Source organism: Bombus impatiens, unplaced genomic scaffold (assembly GCF_000188095.3).
Source record: "Bombus impatiens unplaced genomic scaffold, BIMP_2.2 scf_0463, whole genome shotgun sequence".
Lineage (NCBI taxonomy): Eukaryota > Metazoa > Arthropoda > Insecta > Hymenoptera > Apidae > Bombus > Bombus impatiens.
In genome coordinates, this window is record NT_176882.1 from 2,299,476 (window position 1) to 2,318,712 (window position 19,237).

General features: G+C 40.8%; 1 protein-coding gene across 4 annotated transcripts in view; it reads right to left on the reverse strand.

Moving 5' to 3' along the window:
- LOC100745502 (dipeptidase 1) overlaps window positions 1-19,237 on the reverse strand; it is a 77,523-nt gene that overhangs the window by 5,134 nt on the left and 53,152 nt on the right. For all 4 annotated transcript variants that reach the window (XM_033321551.1, XM_003490642.4, XM_024368563.2 and 1 more), the window contains exons 7-10: window positions 14,298-14,474; window positions 13,678-13,762; window positions 8,704-8,779; window positions 791-926 (exon numbers count right to left, since the gene is read on the reverse strand). In XM_033321551.1, coding sequence (XP_033177442.1) covers window positions 791-926; window positions 8,704-8,779; window positions 13,678-13,762; window positions 14,298-14,474 — 474 coding nt within the window. The remainder of the gene's footprint in view (window positions 1-790; window positions 927-8,703; window positions 8,780-13,677; window positions 13,763-14,297; window positions 14,475-19,237) is intronic.

Below are 19,237 nucleotides of genomic sequence, written 5' to 3' on the forward strand. Positions count from 1 at the left end.
TCCGTCGGTCGTTTCTTTATCTCTGAAACTCGGATAAACGTTATCGCGTGGCAGGGTAGCGTGTTAGAAAACGCAGGTAAAGAACATATGATCTCTGGTATACGCGATACGTACACGTGTGCGTGCACACGGTAAATCGGTACAAATCATGGAAGAGGGATGGTGGTTTTGGTAGGTGGAGAATCGAGCCAGCTGGTTCTGGGATTGGCAGGACTCCAAGAGAACAAAAATCGTCGGTGAGTGTACGCGCGGTCCAGCCGTCTCTCTCGACGATGCACCAGCGAATGTATGATTTGTGTGCTTTATTAAATCCGATATTGGTCGACTCGGCTAACCTGGTTCAGGACCAACGGTTATTTCGCGCCAGAGACCAGGCTACCAGTCGGCTATCGTCCTACTGATTTTTCACTTCTGATTCCTTCGTATTTGGTGGTACGAGTCATGCGATAGGAGTAAGTCGTAAGTATTAGGACACTGACAGAGAATCGAGATAAATGTGACAGATCGTTGGAGCATTATTAAAATCTTTAGAAATTGTCAGCTAGTTTGGAATGTTTCGTGTCTTTATTCGGTCGCATACTAAAAATGATTCCGGAATTAGATTTTAGCTTATCTATTGGGTTCACTTGGTTGCCAACTCAATAGGTGCTTCATGTCAAAGAGTTGCAATGAGGTTCAGATCGAAGAATCGCATATATGCGTATAGTTCTTCGAAATTTAGATCAATTGTCGTTGTATCGTGCTCATACTTATTGGTATATATAAGATGATTTTATCGTAGGACGTTTACCTTCTCTACCGCTTTGAACACACGAATGAGATTCAGGCCTGCTAACTTCTGAATGTCCTTTTCCAACCATCCACGCGCCAATAGTTCTGCGAATAACTCCGGATACTTGCTAACATCTTCCAAGCCTGCCGGTGTCCTGAAAAGGATAGATCATAACGCAGTTTCGTGAAAATCTTCATCGATTGATAACACTAGGAATACCAAACTTAGGTTCGCTTGTTTCTATAATTCACATTAAAAATACGTAAAAGGTTATGGCAAAATTAATATTAACTTCTATTGCGCTAAAATTATCATTATACATATGTAGGTATTATTTTACTTTATGCAATAGGATCTCGTTTATTCGAGTAGATTATGGAAGAAGATAATTCGGATAATCGAGTAGTTCTGATAATTAATGCAAGTACCCTAGTTATCCCCTTTAACTGTTTCTATCGGTTTTAAATAATAGAAATTGATGGCTGAAGAATTAAAATCGGACACGCGTGTGCGTTTTGTCTATGTTATTTCTATATTGCATTCAACAATTGTTCCTTCTTTGGCTCGTGAAATTTATTCTGAATATACAAAGAAAACGATTGCATACGTTACAAGAATTTATTTCCCGTCGTTAGTTGAGACCGCAGAAATTGAATTGTCAATTTGTATATTCAAAACTATGCATTCGCTTGTTCGTACACAAAGTGTAAATAAACGACGATATATTGTACCGTACACTATATATTTGAATCATAATCATGCTTACATGTACAATATAAACCGGTCGATAATTTTAATGTTAATATCTTCGTCGATGTTCAATCGTCTCTCGATTAATACACTGCATTCTTGTGACGGAATTCAATATCGGCTTTTCCTTTTTACGGCTCGCGTTAAATCAACATTCGATAAAAGGCTTTTCCTCATCGGCGGTAGACGGAAAGTTCGTACAAGCCCGGAGATCACTATTTACATAAATATTTCCACGCGATAAAATAGGGTTTTAATGAACCGAGGTAAGCGCGGCGAGAGTTTAAATTAGAAAACTGCTTGAAACTTTTATAAGAGGCCGGCATACTTCACGTTCTCCATATTACTACAGTAATTTTACCGCCGCGTAATTCTTAGGAGGAAGTTTAATCTATTACGCCGGTCCTGGACGAATAATCCTTTTCACGTTTAATGCGCGAGCGAGCGTACACGCCGAGAAAACTCGCGATAACCTTTGTTCATAATGCATGAGTACGGGGCAGGTCCCTTAACGCGTATAAAAATTCACTTGCGAAAGAATTAGCAACTTCTTTCTACGATTTTCCGCAATAAGTATGTGTACACATATATATAAACATATATATATATACACACACTTGCACACGCACACAAATACTTTCTTTCAGTAAGGTTATTCGATTTCTGGCTCCGCTTGTACACACTTTTCGCTCGTATTCAATTACACGCGGCGCGGGAACATTAATAACGTTAAGATAAAAGCGAAGAAATTCCGAACGTCACCGGTGCTAGTTTTTCATTCGAAACAAAGCTGTTACGACGGAAATCCGAAGAACGGTAACGAGCTTGTCGGGAGAAGGAGCTGCCCTCCTCCAAATTACAATTCTCCTCGGGCGGTTTATTCCTCATTACTTTAATTACTATAGAGCCAGGGCCGGATGATAGCGCGGCTCGTTGGCTGGCGCAGAGCGAGAAACGTCAGGGGGCGATTTCGCTCTTTAGGAGCCTCGTCCGCCTAGCGATCCGAACGTGAAAATGTGCTACGAGGTCGAGCTCTCCTAACTCGTTTCTTTTTATAACGACTTGGGATGATGAGCGCAGATGAGCCGCCGGGCAGATAATAAAAATTAACGATTACACGTATTTTCGTTTCCGATTATTACTACGTAATTAAGGTCGGTAAAAGTAAGTTCTTGAATCTCCCGAAATCGATCGATTCCCCTATTTTAATACCCTCTACCACGTGCACACAATTTTTTGCAGGTTTCATGCCCGAGCTATTCATACGTTTTATCTTTTCAATTCGGCGTAAAAACGTTTTGTGACGGTGGCCTTCTTTTTTTTTTTTACGTTTTAATTAAATGTATGTTTAACGACGAAATCGTTAAAACGCGACGGTTGGCTCGTTTTTCGTTCGCAATATTACAGCGCTACGGTAACTTAGCAATTAAACCGCGTTATCTGGGTCGTTGTGAAGCGGAATTGGAACAGCGTTACGTCTTCCACTGCTTCTTTTATATTTCCCTGTCGATATCCTCGTTACGATCGAACGCATATCGACGATTGCCTTTGTTGACTGTCCCTTCGGCTATGTTGGTAGCCGAAAATAAATAAATTGATGCGCGTGGTTCGAAATGGCAGAGACGTGACAGAAGGCTGGCTAACTAATTTCGATATGGTCGATGGCACAGCGTCGACGCGACGTGACGCACGCAGCAGATATTCACGGCGAATTAGAGGAATGACGAGCGAGTAGAGCGTTAAAAGGGATCAGTCTGAATTTCGACGTTCTCATTACGCGCGTCATAACGAGCGGCAGAGAAGGACCGGCCGACAACGAGCGTTGCAGAACCGTTGAAAGCTACCTGCTGACAATGTCGGTACAACAAGAGCGGTTAGAGACTTATTCATAGCGCGTCATATCGCGGCTGAAACTGGCAGTTATGTAGCTGTATACTGTGTACAGACATCGACTGTCTGCGGTCACGAGCGTTGTTTCAATCTCGGAAATTTCCAAATCGAGTGCGTCCGTCATTACGAGACGACCGTGAACGAGCACGCGGGGCCGACGTCGTGGACGTGGCGCGATCGTTTCCCAGGGAAATACGTTTCCCTCGTTGCCCGGTATCAGCCACCGTTATCAATGCCTCTGGCGCACGAGTATTATCGATATTAGCCGTCAGTAGAACAGGTACCGGTACTCGATTACGATATGAAATTTTTCATCGGCTCGATCCACGATAGACCATAATCATTTTACCAGTTCCTACTTCTCATTCTCCTCATACTTCCTTTCTTGTTCTACCGTTTCTTTTTTTATTTTTCTAATCAAGCAAGGAATAACAATTACGCACGCCGCTGGTGATTGGCAATCGACCACGCCGATAAAGAAAGGGAACGCGTGATAAAATATTACCCGTAGAAAATTGAGTCACAGAGATTTATCGGAGTCGTATGGGACGCGTTGCGTCCACTTCGTCGCACTACCGACGACTAACCGTGAACGCGAGTATCGCTACGATTCGCGAAATTTCCAATTCTGCGCGCCTTTCCGCCACAAAGGATTGTGATCGTGTTGGAGAAGAGGAAACGGCGGCTATAAGCGAGATTGGAACTGATTCGCACGATTTCCGGGATACGGGACGAGCCGATATCATGACGCAAAATACAGGCAAGCAGAACGTTACGAAAAGAAGGAAATTCGACAAAGCCAGCGTTCACGGTGGACGCCAGAACTGTATCACGACCATCTTTTTTCATTCTTCCGTGTTCTATGGACGACGACTGACGTCGAAACCAAAAATCCTATTCGACCCAGAAGATACATTTCGTCCAGCCGATCTGACAGTGATTTATAGGAGAGAATGAAAGGCGGAAAGAGGAAAAAGCAGCGGCTGCAATGGAAGAAACGTCGAAGAGATCGATCGATACTCCGCCAAAACGAGCGGTCGCGAAAGAAGAAAAATACATTCGGCACCGATTCGTTTCTCCCCCCTGTTTTCCGTTTTCCTTTCCCGATATCGATGCTAATTACGCCGATTGCAGGATTATTGGACAGTATAATTGATGGTAATTATCAGATTTAGCACAATTATGCTGGATTCCATTTGCTCGCTTGCTGTTTATCTCTCATCGGTATCAATTCGTCAGCGAATAAAAATTCGCGGTTATCTCGATCCACGCTATAAAACGTGTTTTCAAAATGGAAGTTTGACGTTATTCTGTAACTCGTCCGTTGTTTGTTGTCATCAAACTACCAAATCGTCGATCAATATTACCAAATCCCTTTTATACCATTCATTATTCGCTAACTAGTCTGTTATTTGTTATCACCGAACTGTACGGGATCGTCCATCAATATTACCGAAGCTCTTTTTTATTGTCGATAAATTAAAGTCCGGCGTCAGAAATAAAACGTTTTATACGCGAATGACAAATCATCTTCAAAGAGGTTCGTATCGAAAAATTCACGACAAGAATGTTCGTAACGTCACGGAAACCGACGAAATTTCGACGTTTTCCATTCTTTTTTTTTTTTAATTATCTTCCATTCAGCTATTCTTAGAAACTACGAACCGTCCGCAATTGTAACGAATTATATCGTTGAAGTATAAGAGTTTCTTCGAGGCGATAAACTGATAGAAAGTGACTGTCTTTGATACTTGTATTAACGCAAGCAATACTTTATGTAAGCGGTAAATTATAATTAACAGTTAAATATATTAGCGCTACGCTATTTAATAGGCGTTTGAAATTTATATTGGATTCGTTAAAGGGTAATTTGGTACAATTTATATTTTGTTGTTGCAAATCGACCAAAGCGTCCGGTTATTTATGAATGGTAATAAAAGGGAAAAAGGGAACTGTTTGAATGTTCCCTTTTTGTTGAAAGTTCGTGGGAAATCCAAATAGAACATCTATTTTTTGTTTACGTTTCCCTACAGAGCACGAGAATCTTCAAAAGAGGCGAACGAGATTATATGTTTGAACATCAGCCATGTAATTACTTTTTAATCGTGTTGTTACAGTGTTAATAAATATCTCTCATAGACCGTTATACGCTGGATGATTGAGTATATATATCTATATTTGCGTAGATATCGCAATTAATAACAAGGGTATGTGGGAACTCTGTTTGAACGTTACGGTGATATGAATTTTAACATTCTTTAAAAGCCTGCCTGTTAGCGTAATTAACAGAGAAGTATTGAATTCTGTCAATTTCGTATTTCCGTTTCACGTCCATCTATTACAGATTCAGCTGCTCTTCCTCGTTCAAATGAATAAATAAATACGCGCGTTTTGATCTACACGGCAGTGTCTTTTAACGTATCGATTATTCGACTAAAACCTAAATTATATACTGGCTTTATTCCGTGGTAAACTTTTCAAAAATATACTCGATCAATTTTTCATTGGTATTATTTTTCTGACAATCGACAAAAGTCTCGCGATTAATTGGTCGCACTTATTTGAGTTTATTTAACTGGCTATCGATCGTTATTTCGTTAGCTTAGTTAAGAATGTTTGATAAGGTTATCGAATGTACCAAGGGAACGGCTTCTTTTGTTATTTATTCCAATTCCACAGACTAACGAATCCGAACTTTTCAACAAAATATAATACTTTCGATACTTCGTTAAATTTCTACAGTTCATTATTATTCAATAGTCCAATTTTCTGGTCCAGTTAACAGTACCCTTTTTCCTCTTAAACGTTGTAATCGATGAAGAAGTATAGAGACGCGAGGGACTAATTGTTTTAATCGATTTCGTATTTTCCACACTATTAAACATACGTTCCAATTACTAATTCATTACATTTAGCTGTCTTACGGCTGCGCGAATGAAACAAATTTTATTCTCAACCTACGTTCTTCATCCGAGGAATAATCGTAGCTACGGATTGCTCGAATTCTTGTTACGTAGCCCGATGAAATTTTTAATTTAATATTGTCGCTGGCCCGCGTAATATTAAGAATTTTTTGCACCGCCGTGAAAAGGAGAAATCGTACATTATTTTCGTTCATTTCAACGCAAAGTTCTTCTTGAGATTCCTCTTGCCAACAGAAATCCGCGAAAAGCGTTATCCTCTATCTCTTTCCTAGACAAATGGAGCGCATACGCGAGTTCAATTTTATGGTTCAGCTACCAAAGATTTTTCATCAGATAAACGCTACTTTGAAGTTATATAATTAAAACTTAATTGCTCACTCGACAAACATTTGTTAATTATAATTATGTTATTTTATTTATATTTATACATACTGTAGATACACCAAGGTATTTCGTATTAACCTTTTATTGCCCAACTTAAATTCAAACACACGAACAAAAGAATTTCGTTGTCCAATTAATAATCGTTCAATCGTTCGCAGACAACTCGAGCGTGTTATCCGTATGCCAGAAGCGTTCGGTTCTCCCTGACAAAAGTACGAAAACGTTGTGGTTAAACGGGTTCGATCGATACCTTTTTCTTCTCGTTTGTTATTTTTTTGTTCTTCCCTCTATCTTTTTTTATAGTTCGACGTGCAAATCACGCTCCGCTTGCTTCGCGTTGTTTTTCAGTCCCCTCCAGCTGCGCGACTCCACACCCACGCGTGTTTTTCGCAACGGATTTGCGAAACCTGACAACTTTTTAGCATCTGCCATCCTTGCTCTTTCTTTCTGCCCCATTTCCCTGCTTCGTGCTTCTTTCTCTTTTTCGTTTGTTACGTCTTTCCCTTTCCCTTTCCCTTTCTCTCTCTCTCTCTCTCTCTTCCTCTCTGGTTTTTTTTTCGCGCAGCTTAATGGCGAGCTCTCTGATTCCAGCCTCGGGCAGGTATAATGCGTCACAGTCTCGCAAACAGGGTCGGCCGATAGTCGCGCGTTTCATCCGATCCTTTCGCGCCTTTGTTTCTCCAGCGACGATGAAACTCTGTTAAATACCTTCTACCGGCGAGTTATAACGCAAACAAAACGAGACGACGCGATAATAGAGCGCCGCGCCGTATCCCCGGCGAATCTACTTTTAGTCCGTCTGGAATATTCCTAGCCGCTCGGCTGTTTCTGTTACAATTAACGTCGCCACGAGTTAAAACCGGGTAAGCAGAAATTAGCTACGACGACAATTGACTGACGCGTCAATGTACCGCTCGATCAATGGAATATCGAATATCCATATCGCTCGATATCATCGCTTCTTCCATCCCCTCGCACGTTGGCGCGCGCTCGTTTTAATGAAACAGGGGTTGCGTGAAACAATTTCTCGCAAAATGGTATTAACACGTTCACTGTTTAAATCGTTTTAGTCTTCATTCATACGTTTTATGGTATAATCGATCGCGTCATATTTTTTCTATTATTCACCACCATTCTCAATATAACGTTAGCGTATAGCGCATACGTAGTGTTATAATTTCGTTCAAGAGAAAGTAGTTCAACAATTTTCTAGGAGATAAGAAACTTTCGAGTAAAGAAACTTTCTAAGAAACCATACGTGGCTTAGAATGGTTTGGGAAAGGACGTATTAAATATAATTTGTCTTCATTTTAATGCATTCTTTTCGCAACAAATGAACACGGTTTTGTTCTATTGTATCAGTTTTATTCGACGCGTGTTTTATGTAGTTTTCATTCAACATCGACTGTATCCATGCATAAAATAGCAATACACGGATGTAACGTAAAAAAATATCTTCCGCATCACACGTGATGCACCAAATGCTGAACCAAACGTTGTTTATCATATACGATGTATGGAGCATTGCACGTGTTAAAACTATTTCCAACAAAACACACAGAATCTCCCTAAGACGTTGCGCACGGTTAAGAACTGGCATACGGAAAACGACTTGTACGGCTTACCCTCTTGGTATTACGCTTTTATGAGGCAGTGGTCAACACTCCGGGAGGACATAAAAAAAAAGAACAGCACGTGCTTTGTGGTAGCTACATGTTGGATCTCGTAAATCGCAACCGGTATAAGGGGAACGGCACAACGTGGCAAGAAATTACCACCTTTCGTTTCTTTTTTCTGACCCTAATTTGCTGTGTGTTCGTTAAAGCTCGCACGTTCCTTGTACGTATTTTTCCATGTGACCTTATCACGATTTATCGCAAACGAGAGACTCTACAGTCTCGACTACAGTCCAAGTGTATTTTTATGGGTAACAAAAATGTAATGGCAATTCAACTGTAAATAAAAATTACACGAGAGACTTACAGATTGATACCATCGTAGCCGGCGCCTATTCCTACGTGATCCACACCAGCCACCTTTCGCACGTGATCAATGTGAGCTGCAACAGATGAAAATAACGAGTAATATTATTGGATCAATGGTATATAGTTTCGTTCATACGTATAATTCGTTTGATTTAATTCAGATATCCAAGGAGGAAAACCGCAATCTGCGTTATTTCATTATCTGTGTTTATTCGTTGTACAAGATATTCTCTTGGAAGAGCACGGTCGTTTGCCCGAAAATCGGCTAACGCTAATTAGAAATTTAATCGATACGACCGATTTACGCCTCAAATGAAGCACGATTTTGTTTATACGAATTTGTCGGTGAACATATATCGATAAGGATTAATAAAATATCGATAATTTATTAATAATTGCAGTTCGTATAGTAGAAATCCACTGATCCTCTCCGCTATCTACGATGTTTCGTTTGTGCATGTAACAGAAGCTTACGTTTAATTGAGCGAATCGAACCGATAGCAATACATTTAATCGGGCATTAATTAAAATTTCGCTTGTATAAACAGAGTGATAGTACATCGTGGCTTGATATTGGATTTAATTATACAAGGAAGGAAGAACGATAAGATTTGATTTCTTCTTTTCAGCCTAATACCGCGAATCTCCGTTACCTTAGGGCTTCTCCTGCATCGATGTGGGACAACATATGTTACGACCATAAACTCTAAAATATTATCAATCGTGTTATACGCCTCCGATAGTAAACCAACGCGTATTGTACCCCAAAATAGCTTCTCGTATTTCTATCTTCAGCGAACTTAACCTCGATGCTCACATACTCCGAATCCATTCGCAATCCTGAGAAGATTGGTTGAGCAAACATCGCGCGAGCTGTCTTGCTCGCGTTCTAAGTGCAAACGTCAGTTACACTTGGAGTTAAACGTAGCTTCGGGGTGTACTTGACGGGCAACGCATTATTCGAGGAACGCGTGGGCGATCACCGGCGTGTTATTATTAAGTGGCCGTAATTGTTGCGCTGTAGTCTAGCGTGCTGCGAGCAGCGCGCAACGAGAAATCAATCATGAGAGTAATGTTGTCAATGGGCCAGCACGATCCGGCGTGCAACCGCGCCAACTAGCCAAATTATTGCTGCGAGTCTGTTCAACGCGGTGCTTCCCGTTTCGAAGCATAATTTTCTCGCTGTTTCTACGTGAACCGATACATCGTACGGAAATGAATCGTTGTTCGACTGCATGATCCTTATAGATATCGTTATCGATTCGCTTCCGTGAACCTGTTATTTGAACACGTATGAATTTTCACGCGACAGGGTAGATCGTCGACGAAATAAAAGCTACATGGAGATGGGAAAATATAAATTATCGTGCACCGAACTTCGTAAAATTTATGTATCGTTCAGGCTAATTGTTTTTAGCGTTCTGGTACTCGTTCAGAATATTCATTTAGAAAAATTATTTGGAAAATAACTATATGACGTTATTTAGGAAAAAGGAATTTGCGTCTTTTAGAACGTAAACGAATTGAATTTTCGTGCCATTTATCTTTTTTCTGTAGCATTTTTTTTTTCTAACTTTAATCAGGAACGAAAAATGGAATAAGTACACGCGCGTAATAATTTTTCATCAGTAAAAGTCGACGTTAATTTCGCCAAGGATACCCACGTTTTCTTAGTATATACACCTGTAAATTCATTTTCTTTTTATGAGTACAACTAGAGAAATGGAAGCTAAATAGGGATTTGTTTCACCGTCTAAATAATTTAACGAGTACTTCATTCTGGATATTTTGTATGTTTTTGCATACTATGCGCATATTTACATTTTTACGTATTATAATTTTCCGTAATTGCGCACGTCTGTAGTCCAGTTGTTAACGATTGTAAAAGAAAAGAGACTAAGTTTTAGGGTAATGTTACATTAACATACTGCTTAAAATAACTAGAGCATCATTTTTTATCTATACACTTTTCTTTATGACTGTTTTGAAGAATCAAGTATTAACATTTCTACACGATTATTCCATAAATCTGTACTTTGAGTTTTACTTTTAAAATTCGCGACATTACACAACAATTTTTATTTGAATCGTTGCAATTTAATTGGACGTTTCCGTTCCCCTGTTCGTTACCGTCATTTCTCATTCCGTTAAATTTTATCGAAACTCATCGAAGTCACGAATTCCTTTTATCGTCCGATCCTCGTCGATGCCTTTGTCCATGTCCTCGACGAATCACAGGCGATGGAACGAACAAAAAGAAATCTGTGAAGAGAACGAGCGAATGAAATTCGTAACTCCTGAAGGGAAAGCTCGCCGCAATCGTGATGCTATTCCGTTTTAAGCTCTTTTTACCAGCATCGGGTTGGTTCGCCGATATTCGCCTCTTGCTGAATGCATTTGGTATTCTCAATGCCGAAGTGCGAAGGTTAACAAGTCTCTGCGTAAAACTGGCAATAGTCGGCATTTTGTGGCGTGCGGGAAATCGCGTATAAAAGCAAAGCAGCTCAAAGCAAGAAAGGGACATCGCGGTGTGCGTATTTCGAATCGCGCGACGGTCTCCAAATTTTCATCGAGCGTGGCACAGTACACGAAATTATGCAGCGGACGAAACGTCGAGGTGTGGGCTGAGGTCGAGCATCGTGGATTCATTTAACATAATAACGAGCTGGAGAGCGTGGCGATAATTGGCCACGAAGGCCGCGGAATTGCAACATCGTTTAAAGGAATGGAACGCGTTCCATTCTGTCCCGTGCGTACGTCTTAGTCTTAGCAATGGAAATGCGATGAGCGCGGAAAACTGTATCGTTTGGGCCACACGGGGAACGGAAGCCAAGGTGGTGGGGAGCCAAGGAAATGCCAAGTTCCATGCTGTTCGCGTTGAAATTCTAAAGTTTCCCACGTTCGCGTGTCCCATGAATCACAAAGGGTTCGCAGATATGAAAGTGCAATTGCCCGTTGCCTACTCGGCACGGTGGCGTTCGATGAAGATTTTTTTTTCGTAGCGCGCTCGTAACTATGTCGAGGTGGAACAGGCTGCTGCATAAATTCGCTCTCGCCCCGGTATATTTCATTTCTACGTATAAAGGCGAAGTTTATTCAAAGCGTCGGCCGTTTGCGCCGGCTACCAGAAACTCGTACGGCAATATGCTTCGACGTTGTTCTCCTCGACTGCGACCGTGTTCGATAGTATCAACCTGTACAAATTCGATCGTCTATATCCCTTTGTGATAGGCGACATATTTGAAAATTGACCGGTCTCCATCGAAGAGATTTCGGAGATATTTCTCGGAAAAGTAATTGACGGCTCGCGCGAAACAATTCAATCTGTTTACATATTTTCACATTTTTCACAGTTTCTCTCGCACAGTTTCTTCTCTACTACCATAGAATATTATGAAATTGAGTATCGTTTGAGTACGTACGCGTACTTGTGAAATCAACTCTTCTATATGGAGGAAATGTCGTGGATTGAGAATATGTAATTTTGAAGTATTTCATACTTGTATTTTTATTGGTATATACTTGGTAGGAGAGGTGTACTGAAGTTGTAAATTAAAATATCGATCGGTGTGACATCAATTGATATAGACACGCCCAGAGACTTATATGTCTTATAGAAGCAATCTGAATTTTAAATGTCATTTAGGAATTTAATTACGATTAATTAGACGTCAAATCGATTACTTTTTTATACGTACATGTAGAGTATAAGGAAAAAAGGACTCTGAATTAACGCTATATGATCCTGAAGGATATCATGAGTTTCTTGATCCTCGTACATGTTCTGAGTTACTGTTTCCTTTCTCCAAACATGCGCAAACTTTAATACCCGTTCGATTTTACGACTTCGTCATATCAGGTTGACCGAAAAGTTTCTTTCGTTTTATGAGGAAATAACAGACGTATAACGTTTTTTATTTTATACTATTTCGTCGAATTACGTACGATCCACTTTATTCTGTTGAGATAAACACCGCGATATTTCACAAACTTGGTTTCACGTTTGTACGAAGGTGCACTGTTGTAAAAAACACGTTTACGAAAGAATGACACTTTTCGGACAACCTAATATATCTTCCACTAACAGTAAGAGACTTCAATAACTTTCGCCATTTCGTTCATCATCAAGCTTTTACAAAACGATTCTCTATGTGGCATTTGTAAGATTCGAAGATGGTAGAACGACGAAAGGCGCGGATTAGCTGGAGGAAACCATATTAACGCGCGAGGGAAAGAGAAAAAGAACAATTTCAACGCGATTCCAGCGTCCCTTTCAATTAGCTTTTATCCTAGAATATGGAACGGTGATCGTGCTGCTGGTTCGCAGTTACGCGGAATAAAGGCCGAAGGTAATCTTGATTGGAGCGGAAAAAGGGAAAGAATTAGTCGAGTAACGTTATCAGTTCAAACAAAGGCGATATTATACTGGATGTGAACGTAGAAACATAACGTTCAAACGTGCTAGTGGCTACCTAACAATTATTCAACAGCGTCTGTAATCGTTTGCAAAAGTGATACTCGATATGATAAAAAAAAGGCACAACGTTCAAGTATGCTATTCGGCACCTAAGCATCGATAAGTTATCTGGTAGCGACTGAAATCGCGTGTACTGTTAACGTGTTAACGTGTGAATACTTGGCAAAGGAATTACGCCATTTTCAAAATTGATATCTCCGGTGCTGTAAGCTGGGTCCTTATGACAGATACGTTTCTACGTTTCGTCAGTATTGCAGTTAGCTTGGTCAGAGTTTGTAATATGAGAGACTGATGGTGTGTGGTGGACGATATCTAGCGTCAACCTGCTATTTAACTCTTTACGACCTGACGTTACTTTGTAATATCGTTCACATTGAAATATTGTTACGAAGCAAATATGCTTGAAACATGGCTAGAACTTGCGTACGTATGTCTAAATATGTACTACGTGGATATTATATTTGGCGGGAGTTAAAGAATTCGCGTTTCTCTTACCGGCTACGTCTTGCAGAGTCGATTTCTCGCCACAGCTGATAAAATGGGGATAGAAGGATACCATAACTATACCGTCAGTCTGCGCCTGAAACAGAGAAGAATGGAGAAGTTCGTTCGTTACTTTTCGTAACATTTCATAATTACGGAATTGAAGCTTAATAAAGACAAGTTAATTTCAGCGAGGTGAATTCTTGAAAATGTATATCTCTTTACGATATATATATATATATATTGTTGTAATTAATTTTTAACAAAAATAAAATATATAAAAAAGAAAGAGATTTCTAATAATATACACATTATTAATTCGTAGACTTTTTAATAATTCATATGAATTTTTATCGCATATTTGATGAAATTGAAAAATAAGCGGAAGGATTTTCAAAGAGCGAACTCTACTCCACATATTATGTTTGCACACGTTGATCAATATTTTAATTCCATGGAAGTAGGTTGCCTTTGACCTTTTCTTGTCTTTCTCGATTTTCTCTACGAATTTTCCGAACGACTCCACGTATCCAAGAGACTGGTAATTTAATTGTAAACGAGGAATTAGCTTTTCTTCTTCGATTAACAGGTTTAATATCGCGAGAACGATGCAGAGAATAGTTGTAACTTACCAAACGTTTCAGCGCATGGTCAGGCACATTTCGCGAGGAATTGCAAAGGGCGTGAGCGCTGCTATGGCTGAAAATAACAGGCGCCTTCGACGTCTTCATGGCGACCAGCATCGTGGGCACGGAAACGTGCGACAGATCCACCATCATTCCGAGTCGATTCATCTCGAGGACGATACTCTGGAAACGTTCGGTCGGTGGGATATAATTGGGATAAGTTTCGAGTATCGCGAGGACGGAGATTTTTCTCTCCGTTTTTTTTTTCTTTTTCCTTCTTTTACCGCGATAATGGTACTCGAGTTCGCGAAGCGTAGTTTCGCTCTTAAGTAGTTTCAAAGATATCCCGAGGATGCCGTATTAAAATCGATCAGTTCGTTTCTCGGATTTACCGACTGCTTTCAGAATCGAAAAGTCCGGATTAACGCCGCTTAACTGGTCGAAACGAGTCGATTATTCGGAAGGAAATGGTCAGGTGAATGGAAGAACGCGCACAGAGTCCTGCGGAATAATTGACGGAGTTGAAATGGTAAACGATATCAGCGCCAGAAGCGAAGATTTTCAGTTGAAACAGACAATGCATTTCCGCTAATTTTGACGATCATAGGCATCTAAGTTTTTCTACACGCAATATACAGGACATCTTTATCAAAGTAGGATGATAAAAGAATTTCAGTAGAGAGTTAGTTAGTTAGGAGATTAAAATATCGCTATCGTTTTCTATGTTAAGAAATGAATACTTTATTGTACGAACTTACGCGTTTATAAGTTTTATTTAAATAAATATGTCTCTTTCGTAAGACGACTCTCGTAAATGACCGTATATCGTTCATCTGACGAACGCTAGGAATTTTTAGTACTTGTCATGTTTATAGATTTACTGGGAGAGTAAGTGGTGGAAGATGAAATATTTGTGCACTATACTTATATCCCTATATCTTCAACTATAGCCTACCTGGTGCCGATCTGATGATTCTATAGCCGTATAAGCTAAAATAAATAATTCTGGTATACGTAACTATCTCGTCGAAAAGAATTCCACATAAAATTTGCATCCTTCCTCACTGGGAAGATCTTCTCTTTTTCCGACAGTTATATCCTTTCAGCGTTCGATACAAAAAGATTAAACTTGGAAAGTTAAACATCGATCGCCTGACAAATGAAAAGTTGCCTTCAGATACGAATGCTCGCTACTCCTTTGTAGCATGTTCACGTGTGATCCGTGACACTTATTGCAACGGTCGATCAGTCAGATTGAACGACAGTTCCTTGGACACTTTGTTTCCGAGGAATTCCAATCTGGAAACGTGGAACACGAAATTCATAGTTTCATACTTGCCGGGTTTCAGATATGTTACTTTATTCTATATTGGTATTTTAACCGCGTCTCGGTTACATTATTTGTTTCGCCAATTATCGTTAGGGATTCTGTTACGTCGCGTAACACTCTACCTAGCCCAGGTCACACACCGCGGGCAAGATGGCAACCAGATGTCTTCGGATACTCACTGCGTACCCTCAATAGTCTCAAGTACCTTCCATAAATCTCAGGAATTTCCTAGTCGAGGTCCTTCAAGCTGAACAAACGTCTGTTTCCGAAGCATTTCTAAAGACCTTTGTCTACTACGGCTTGACAAGGGAAGTTTTTCTCACGTATGATGCAACTTTCCTCCCACTAACCACTTTCTCTCGAGGGCGGTTAAGACCCTTCGTTTAACCAATTAACAACGAAGCCTATTTCCCTCACTCTCTTAACCAAAATCGTCACCGACAAATCCGATGGTCCCGTGCGCTAGACACACCCATCCTTAGCTTTCCTCCGCCACAGCATCGTCTCCGAACATCACTGATTTTACATCCTTCGAACAGTCAACATCCTTTGACCGGGTATACACACCCATAGATCAGTCACTCACTCATCTCGTACATACGCACCAGCGTAACTGTCTTCGTTATAAGTTGTTAGAATAAACTTACTATACTGCGATATATGCGATTACTATACTGTGATATATAACTTACTATACTGCGTCATATTCATTCAACCACCTCTGTTATCTTAACCGAAACAGGGGAACGACTACTTCGCGGCGTCGATTAACCGAATCGTAGCGAGAATTTACGCCTCTCGCTGACGCGTTTTCCTCGCGACCGCGTCTCTCCGCGAACGGTCGTAACAGATTCGTTCTAATAACCGTTTACACACGGTAACAAGCTGGTTTTGCAAAAAGTTTGTAGGAAGTCGGGTTTAGAAAACCGTATTTTTCTCGCAGATAAGAGATTTCCAATATGTTCTATCAAGAAATCTGCTGTCACGGCGGGGGAGATATCGTTCTTGATATCTGACGTCAGACTTCCGAGATACGGTTACTAATAGAAAATTCGATTTCACCAGTTGACACTTGTCAGTTCCGGCGGAACAAAAGGAAACGGGCACTGTGTGACTTCTTTCTCGTACGTATACTTGGCGTTCGTTGCCGCGAACAATTGTTCTTTTCATTCGAAGACGGGGCATTTCGTGTTTGCATGTACAAATAAAATACAACGAAATTGGCGCACGATCGATAAATACCGAAGGGTTACGAAAGTCTCGTGGTTTGTTCTTATTGACAATCGTCCGACTACAATTGGGAGAACAATTCATTCTCGTCCGTGGGTATACGAAGGTCTGCCAGAAATAGAGTTATCGTTCGCGTTCTAAGAACTCTTGCGCCGTTCCGGGCAACGTCTCATCCATTAAACGTAGATGCTTTGTTAAATCAGCGCCGTCATGGGTTGAATCTCTCAAGATCCCTGTTTATCTCGTTTTTCGTCTGAAACTACATAGCTCGTCTCTCGTTTCCGTTGCTTTCTCGTCTCGATGTGGAATACGCCGTTTTCATAACGAAGACTGGTTCTCATATTGCTGGTTCCCCTTCATTTGCGTCTCTGTATCTTTTGTTCGGCGTAACGTCATCGTTTTCAACGTATTCGAGGGAAATTAGCCGGGAGACGAATTTATCGTTAACTGCAGCGGCCATTATCACGAAATTAGCGAAGTTGCAGTATCTTTCGGGACGAAGTAGTCGTCGTTAGACTCGCACAGTTATCTCATGAATCCGGAGGATTTCTGCGCACCATCTTCGGGGCGGAATGCCTGCACCCGTTAAACGAGGATGCTTCATTAAAGTAACAACGCGATAAACTTCACTCTTCGGGATTGCTTCGCCACCCCTCGTCTTCCACCTCCACTCTTTTCCTTAAGCATGATTTCACTGACTTGGCACACACATTCCCTCTCTTCGGATCGTTTTGTTTTCTTAGCCGGGACGCGACGCGAAATCTCGCTTTGCGACTTTCTTCCGGTTTTCTCGTCGTGGAGATTTTAGCGTCAGCCTTCGACGGAAACATCCTGCAGCAACGTTGCATCCGCTTGCTAAAAGCAACGAAAAGGCGTTCCATCATGGAAGATGAAACGGGACTCGTGTATCGAAATCCACAAAGAACACAAAACCAACGAAATAGGGGACGGCTTCGTATTGAAAGCCGAGGAACGCGAATTTCTAATGTACGAACTCCTGAATCGTATGTTCCGTTTGATCGCGATAAGAAGAAGATGTTTTAACATGGAATATCAAATTTCTAGATGAAAATATTCCATTAAAAATTCGAGAGATCCGTTGTTCCTGTGGAGGATTGAACGAAAGGAGCTGGAAGAATGTTAAACGTTTCGCGGCGCAGAAACGTAAAAGGGAACACGTGCAAGTGACGCTCGACAGGATGATATTCGCCTTCGAAAGCGACTGCTTCATAAAAGCCTTAAGCGCTGTTCGCTTGGTTTTCTTCGATTGTTAGAACGATTTATCAGCTCGCGCTTTTCTTCGTTTTAATTCAAATTTGCTCGTCATTGCCATTCATTTCTCTGTATTGTTTTAAAATTTAGCTTCCGCTGACCTTAAACCTCTGTTACGACTGAGCACGGATTCTCCTGTTAATTTTTCACGGGGCAAGTTCCTACCATTGTCAAATGGAGGGGTGGCATTGCATAAAAAGATATTTAACTGGATGAAAAATGGTGGAGCTTCCCTCGTGGGGAAAGTTAGGCGAAGGTCTCGCTGATTTCTCCTTTCGTGATACACTCGCCGGCGATTCATTTCTTACGGAGCATAAGTCAGATGGCAGTTATATTTTTTCCTGACCATTGAAAGAATCCACCCTCGTGAATCTCGAGGTTAAGGTGGCGTAACACCGTGTAGTCTGACAGGATGACGAATCGGCTTCATTTCTTCGTTACTCTTTTTTTCCAAGCTACTCACTGTCGCTGTCTTAGATACTCTCCCACTTTTCCGAGCTGTTGTTTCCTACCGTAGGTGAAAACGGCAGAGTAGGGTCGTGACGATGGATCGTAAAAGGATCGTGAGCAGAATAGTAATTCATAAGGAAGATCTAAATCTGATTTACAGAACTGATTTCTGGGTACGACTATTCGTATCGAGTCAATGGGTGATTCTTCTTCAATTTTATAGAATAAAATTGACACGGTATCATTTCCATCGAATATACGTTCAAAGATATTCGAATGTGCGCGATAGCGTCCATGTTGAGTCTTCTAGCAACCTAGTTTTGCCGTAAAGAAGAATAAAAGAAAGAGATAAAAAGGAAATGAGAAAAAATCTCATTTGTTTGAATCGATCGAGGGTCGTTCGTTTCAAGAATGGGTTTCTTTGGTTAAAAGTTATCCACCGCTTCGCTAACAGATGATCGAACGATATATAAAACAATGTCGAGGAGAGGAATGTGGAAAAAGTTAGTTGGCGCTCGGTTTTTATCCGGACAGCACGAAACTGCGAAGATTCGTACTTTTGATCGTGGCAGAGTCACCAGGACACGGCCAGTTGCTCGGTCATCCCGTTCTTTCCAGGCGGTCAAACTTCGCCTCTTGATACTTCTGTTTGTTACCGGCTGCC